This window comes from Oncorhynchus nerka, unplaced genomic scaffold (assembly GCF_034236695.1).
Source record: "Oncorhynchus nerka isolate Pitt River unplaced genomic scaffold, Oner_Uvic_2.0 unplaced_scaffold_5270, whole genome shotgun sequence".
In the NCBI taxonomy this organism is placed as follows: Eukaryota; Metazoa; Chordata; class Actinopteri; order Salmoniformes; family Salmonidae; genus Oncorhynchus; species Oncorhynchus nerka.
In genome coordinates this window covers 1,244-7,850 of record NW_027036041.1, presented here as the reverse complement: position 1 = coordinate 7,850, position 6,607 = coordinate 1,244, and the positions used below count along the sequence as shown (strand labels likewise).

The 6,607-nt window shown below is 48.2% G+C and overlaps 1 protein-coding gene across 1 annotated transcript; it reads left to right on the top strand.

Annotated features, from left to right (window-relative positions):
- The first annotated feature begins 208 nt into the window (after nt 1–208).
- Nucleotides 209–6,371, top strand: LOC135566385 (integrator complex subunit 14-like). Its single transcript, XM_065014115.1, has 5 exons — nt 209–316; nt 873–1,079; nt 2,008–2,115; nt 4,104–4,259; nt 6,098–6,371. Exons 1-5 carry the CDS (start codon nt 209–211, stop codon nt 6,332–6,334), a joined length of 816 nt encoding a protein of 271 aa, XP_064870187.1. The 3' UTR covers nt 6,335–6,371.
- The last annotated feature ends 236 nt before the right edge of the window (nt 6,372–6,607 follow it).

Genomic DNA, 6,607 nt, shown 5'->3' with positions numbered 1-6,607 from the left:
TTCAGTGTTGTAGTTCTGTATTTTCCAGTGTTGTAGTTTCTGTATTTTCCAGTGTTGTAGTTTCTGTATTTTCAGAGGCAGTGTTGTAGTTTCCATTGTAGACTGTGTTGTATTCACACATCCAGAGAGACTGTGGATGCTTCATTACAGTAAACTCATTCTGCTTTAGTGGAAACCACATCACCGTCATCATGCTGACGGTGGTCTGATGGACGTCTCTGTCCATGACGCGGCGGTCTCTCTGGAGCAGTGTTCCGAGGAGTTGCAGAGGAAGAACCTAGCTGTGGCCGGACTCACCATGCTGTTTGAGCACATGGCCTAACAACTGCAATTCAAAATTCCTCTCTAGTGGCCTTCTCTTCCCTGTGGGAGCTACTGGTACCTTTCACCAGGGACTACAACACCCTACAAATACACAGAGTCTAGCTAACACCGGGGACTACAACACCCTACAGGCTCTACAGGTCTGTCTAACACCAGGGACTACAACACCCTACAGGCTCACAGGTCTGGCTAACACCAGGGACTACAACACCCTACAGGTCTGGCTAACACCAGGGACTACAACACCCTACAGATACACAGGTCTGGCTAACACCAGGGACTACAACACCCTACTAGTACAAAGGTCTGGCTAACACCAGGGCTACAAGCACCCTGCAGACCACACAGGTCTGGCTAACACCGGGGACTACAACACCCTACAGGTACCTGGAGTCTGTCTAACACCAGGGACTACAACACCCTACAGGCTACACAGGTCTGGCTAACACCAGGGACTACAACACCCTAAGAACCTGGCTAACACCAGGGACTACAACACCCTACAGGTACACAGGTCTGGCTAACACCGGGACTACAACACCCTACAGGTGTACAAAGGTCTGGCTAACACCAGGGACTACAACACCATACAGGTACACAGGTCTGGCTACACCGGGGACTACAACACCCTACAGGTCTGGCTAACACCAGGGACTACAACACCCTACAGGTACACAGGTCTGGCTAACACAGGGACTACAACACCCTACAGGTACAAAGGTCTGGCTAACACCAGGGACTACAACACCCTACAGGTACACAGGTAGACAGGGTAATGTTCTGTGCAGACAGGGTAATGTTCTGTGCAGACAGGGTAATGTTCTGTGCAGCCAGGTAATGCAGCCAGGGTAATGTTCTGTGCAGCCAGGGTAATGCAGCCAGGGTAATGTTCTGTGCAGCCCAGGGTAATGTTCTGTGCAGCCAGGGTAATGCAGCCAGGGTAATGTTCTGTGCAGCCAGGGTAATGTTTTGTACAGCAGGGTAATGTTCTGTGCAGCCAGGGTAATGTTCTGTGCAGACAGGGTAATGCAGCCAGGGCAATGTTCTGTGCAGACAGGGTAATGTTCTGGTGCAGCCAGGGTAATGCAGCCAGGGCAATGTTCTGTGCAGACAGGTAATGTTCTGTGCAGCCAGGGTAATGCAGCCAGGGCAATGTCCTGTGCAGCCAGGGTAATGCAGCCAGGGTAATGTTCTGTGCAGACAGGGTAATGTTCTGTGCAGCCAGGGTAATGCAGCCAGGGCAATGTTCTGTGCAGACAGGGTAATGTTCTGTGCAGCCAGGGTAATGCAGCCAGGGTAATGTTCTGTGCAGCCAGGGTAATGTTCTGTGCAGCCAGGGTAATGTTATGTGCGGACAGGGTAATGTTCTGTGCAGCCATGGTAATGTTCTGTGCAGCTAGGGTAATGCAGCCAGGGTAATGTTCTGTGCAGACAGGGTAATGTTCTGTGCAGCCAGGGTAATATTCTGTGCAGAGGGTAATGTTCTGTGCAGCCAGGGCATGTTCTGTGCAGCCAGGGTAATGCAGCCAGGGTAATGCAGCCAGGGTAATGTTCTGTGCAGACAGGGTAATGTTCTGTGCAGACAGGGTAATGTTCTGTGCAGACAGGGTAATATTCTGTGCAGACAGGGTAATCCAGCCAGGGTAATGCAGCCAAGGTAACATCCTCTGCTCTGCTGTGCAGGAAGCCCTGAACAACCTGGAGGACTATGACAAGACCTGCCTGGAGGCAGCTTTACACGGAGTCAGCAACGTGGTGCAGCAGGAGTGGGGCCACGCCTGTCCTACACAGGTACTATAACCACGCCTGTCCTACACAGGTACTATAACCACGCCTGTCCCACACAGGTACTATAACCACGCCTGTCCTACACAGGTACTATAACCACGCCTGTCCTACACAGGTACTATAACCACGCCTGTCCTACACAGGTACTATAACCACGCCTGTCCTACACAGGTACTATAACCACGCCTGTCCTACACAGGTACTATAACCACGCCTGTCCTACACAGGTAATATAACCACGCCTGTCCTACACAGGTACTATAACCACGCCTGTCCTGCAGGTACTATAACCACGCCTGTCACACAGGTACTATAACCACGCCTGTCCTACACAGGTACTATAACCACGCCTGTCCTACACAGGTACTATAACCACGCCTGTCCCACACAGGTACTATAACCACGCCTGTCCTACACAGATGAATGTACTGACTATGACTGGTCCACCTAGCTATCTGGAGATGAATGTACTGACTATGACTGGTCCACCTAGCTATCTGGAGATGAATGTACTGACTATGACTGGTCCACCTAGCTATCTGGAGATGAATGTACTGACTATGACTGGTCCATCTAGCTATCTGGAGATGAATGTACTGACTATGACTGGTCCATCTAGCTATCTGGAGATGAATGTACTGACATGACTGGTCCACCTAGCTATCTGGAGATGAATGTACTGACTGTTAGACTGGTCCACCTAGCTATCTGGAGATGAATGTACTGACTATGACTGGTCCACCTAGCTATCTGAATGGTCCACTGGTCCACCTAGCCATCTGGAGATGAATGTACTGACTATGACTGGTCCACCTAGCTATCTGGAGATGATGTACTGACTATGACTGGTCCACCTAGCTATCTGGAGATGAATGTACTGACTATGACTGGTCCACCTAGCTATCTGGAGATGAATGTACTGACTATGACTGGTCCACCTAGCTATCTGGAGATGAATGTCCTGGACTATGACTGGTCCACCCTAGCTATCTGGAGATGAATGTACTGACTATGACTGGTCCACCCCTAGCTATCTAGAGATGAATGTCCTGACTATGACTGGTCCACCTAGCTATCTGGAGATGAGTGTACTGACTATGACTGGTCCACCTAGCTATCTGGAGATGAATGTACTGACTATGACTGGTCCACCTAGCTATCTGGAGATGAATGTACTGACTATGACTGGTCCACCTAGCTATCTGGAGATGAATGTACTGACTATGACTGGTCCACCTAGCTATCTGGAGATGAATGTACTGACTATGACTGGTCCACCTAGCTATCTGGAGATGAATGTACTGACTATGACTGGTCCACCTAGCTATCTGGAGATGAATGTACTGACTATGACTGGTCCACCTAGCTATCTGGAGATGAATGTACTGACTATGACTGGTCCACCTAGCTATCTGGAGATGAATGTACTGACTATGACTGGTCCACCTAGCTATCTGGAGATGAATGTACTGACTATGACTGGTCCACCTAGCTATCTGAAGATGAATGTACTGACTATGACTGGTCCACCTAGCTATCTGGAGATGAATGTACTGACTATGACTGGTCCACCTAGCTATCTGGAGATGAATGTACTGACTATGACTGGTCCACCTAGCTATCTGGAGATGAATGTACTGACTATGACTGGTCCACCTAGCTATCTGGAGATGAATGTACTGACTATGACTGGTCCACCTAGCTATCTGGAGATGAATGTACTGACTATGACTGGTCCACCTAGCTATCTGGAGATGAATGTACTAACTGTAAGTCACTGGATAAGAGCGTCTGATAAATTGCTAAAATGTTAAATGCAGGTGAATTTTGGTGAATATGGCTGCAGTTTTCCTCATGGCCACCAGGTGGTGCTCTCTGAGACACTCCCTACAGACTATTACATTGATTATTGATCTGGTGGCCACCAGGTGGTGCTCTCTGAGACACTCCCTACAGACTATTAGATTGATTATTGATCTGGTGGCCTACAGGTGGTGTTGGTAACAGACGGCTCTCTGGGGATCGGTAAAGGCTCTCTGAGACACTCCCTACAGACTCTGAAAGGACGACCAGAGGATAAGAAGTTCCCCCTGCCCTTCCCTTTCCCTGCCAAGCTGTTCATCATGTGCATCGCTAACGCAGAGGAGGTACGACAGCACCACACTGAATAGCTACTTATTGACCTTATAGACCTGATCACAGCTGGTTGTTTAATTGTAAGGTTAGTTAAGGGCAGTAGCTAGATATAGGGGCTAGTGTTGCTCCTGGTTGTTTAATTGTAAGGTTAGTTAAGGGCAGTAGCTAGATATAGGGGCTAGTGTTGCTCCTGGTTGTTTAATTGTAAGGTTAGTTAAGGGCAGTAGCTAGATATAGGGCTAGTGTTGGTAGTGTTGCTCCTGGTTGTTTAATTGTAAGGTTAGTTAAGGGCAGTAGCTAGATATAGGGCTAGTGTTGCTCCTGGTTGTTTAATTGTAAGGTTAGTTAAGGGCAGTAGCTAGATATAGGGGCTAGTGTTGCTCCTGGTTGTTTAATTGTAAGGTTAGTTAAGGGCAGTAGCTAGATATAGGGGCTAGTGTTGCTCCTGGTTGTTTAATTGTAAGGTTAGTAGACGACAGTAGCTAGATATAGGGGCTAGTGTTGCGCCTGTACATCTTAGACAACAAGCAGATGCACTATTAAACAACTATCTGCTACTGTGTGTTGGCAAGGTGACTGATAGGGCTGCACGGTTAATTCGATTTTTATCAAAATTGAGGACGTGATATGGGCAATGTCCATATCGCTGTTCTCTCTCCATCTCTTTTGGCCAATCCCAATCCCACACACAGCAAGCCCCGCCCCCTCTCACTCAACCAGGCAGTTCCTCTAGATTCACTCTGCACCTATTGACCAATCAGCACGCAGTCAACAGATTGTTCCAAACAAGAATGATGCAGCTTTCCACTTTGCATCTTAATATAAATATATTTTTTCTATATTATTTGTGTAGTGAGTGGGTGTAGTGAGTGGGTGGAGTTAGTGGGTGGTAGTTAGTGGGTGTAGTTAGTGGGTGGAGTTAGAGGGTGTAGTTGAGTGGGTGTAGTTGAGTGGGTGTAGTTAGTGGGTGGAGTTAGTGGGTGTAGTTAGTGGGTGGAGTTAGTGGGTGTAGTTAGTGGGTGTAGTTAGAGGGTGTGAGTTAGTGGGTGTAGTTAGTGGGTGGAGTTAGTGGGTGGAGTTAGTGGGTGTAGTTAGTGGGTGGAGTTAGTGGGTGGAGTTAGTGGGTGGAGTTGGTGGGTGTAGTTGGTGGGTGTAGTTAGTGGGTGTAGTTAGTGGGTGTAGTTAGTGGGTGTAGTTAGTGGGTGGAGTTAGTGGGTGTAGTTGGTGGGTGTAGTTAGTGGGTGTAGTTAGTGGGTGTAGTTAGTGGAGTTGTGGGGAGTTAGTGGGTGGAGTGGGTGTAGTTGGTGGGTGTAGTGGTGGGTGTAGATTAGGTGGGTGTAGTAGTTAGTGAGTGGGTGTAGTGAGTGTAGTGAGTGGGGTGTAGTTAGTGGGTGTAGTGAGTGGGTGAGGGTGTGGTGGGTGTAGTTGGTGGGTGTAGTTGGTGGGTGTAGTTAGTTGGTGTAGTGGGTGGTGTAGTTGGTGGGTGTAGTTAGTGGGTGTGTTAGTGGGTGTAGTTAGTTGTGGAGTGGGTGTAGTTAGTGGGTGTAGTTAGTGGGTGTAGTTGGTGAGTGTGGAGTTGGTGGGTGTAGTTGGTGGGTGTGAGTTAGTTGGTGTAGTTAGTGGGTGTCGTTAGTGGGTGTCGTTAGTGGGTGTGAGTTAGTGGGTGTCGTTAGTGGGTGTCGATTAGTGGGTGTCGTTAGTTGGTCTTAGCAAGCTGCAAATGTGTCTTTAAAAAAAATGGTGTTTGCCTCTAATGCTAATGCTTATCGCTTGCTAGCTGATTCTACCTGATGTTCTGTTCGCTACCAGACCACTGGACCACTCCACTACATCCCCTGTTGTTCTATAGTTACAGATGACAGACACGATGCATAACCTGGAGCAGCTGCTCCAGCTGAACGGAGGAGATGGACAGATCTTCACTATGGAAGGCCAGCTCTGTCTGAAGAGTGTCCAGGTCATGTTCGGGTGCGTATGTCAACCCAGAAGCTTCCGTCCAACTCTTCATGTTTACTTCTCAGGGTGGAAGCTAAATCTGAAACTAGTGGAAACGACACAAGCGCCTGGCCCTTTCTCTGGGACCTAGCTAGGTCTTTGGTTGGCACAATTATCGTGTAACTGTGTAACCGACTGTTATAGATGAAGGTCGTTGTAGAAAGTGAAAATAACAGTCCAAACAGAAAGGGTTTGTGGAACGTAGCAGCTGAACTGAAGACGTCTCATTCGATTGAGTCAGTTTCTGTGGTAACGTGGATTCTTAACTCGAGTCGATGTCCGCGCCCCCCACTGAAATCTAATGAGCATAATTACAAACATCCCCATTAATAATCTGTCAGGTTAAGATGGAGAGAGAGATCTA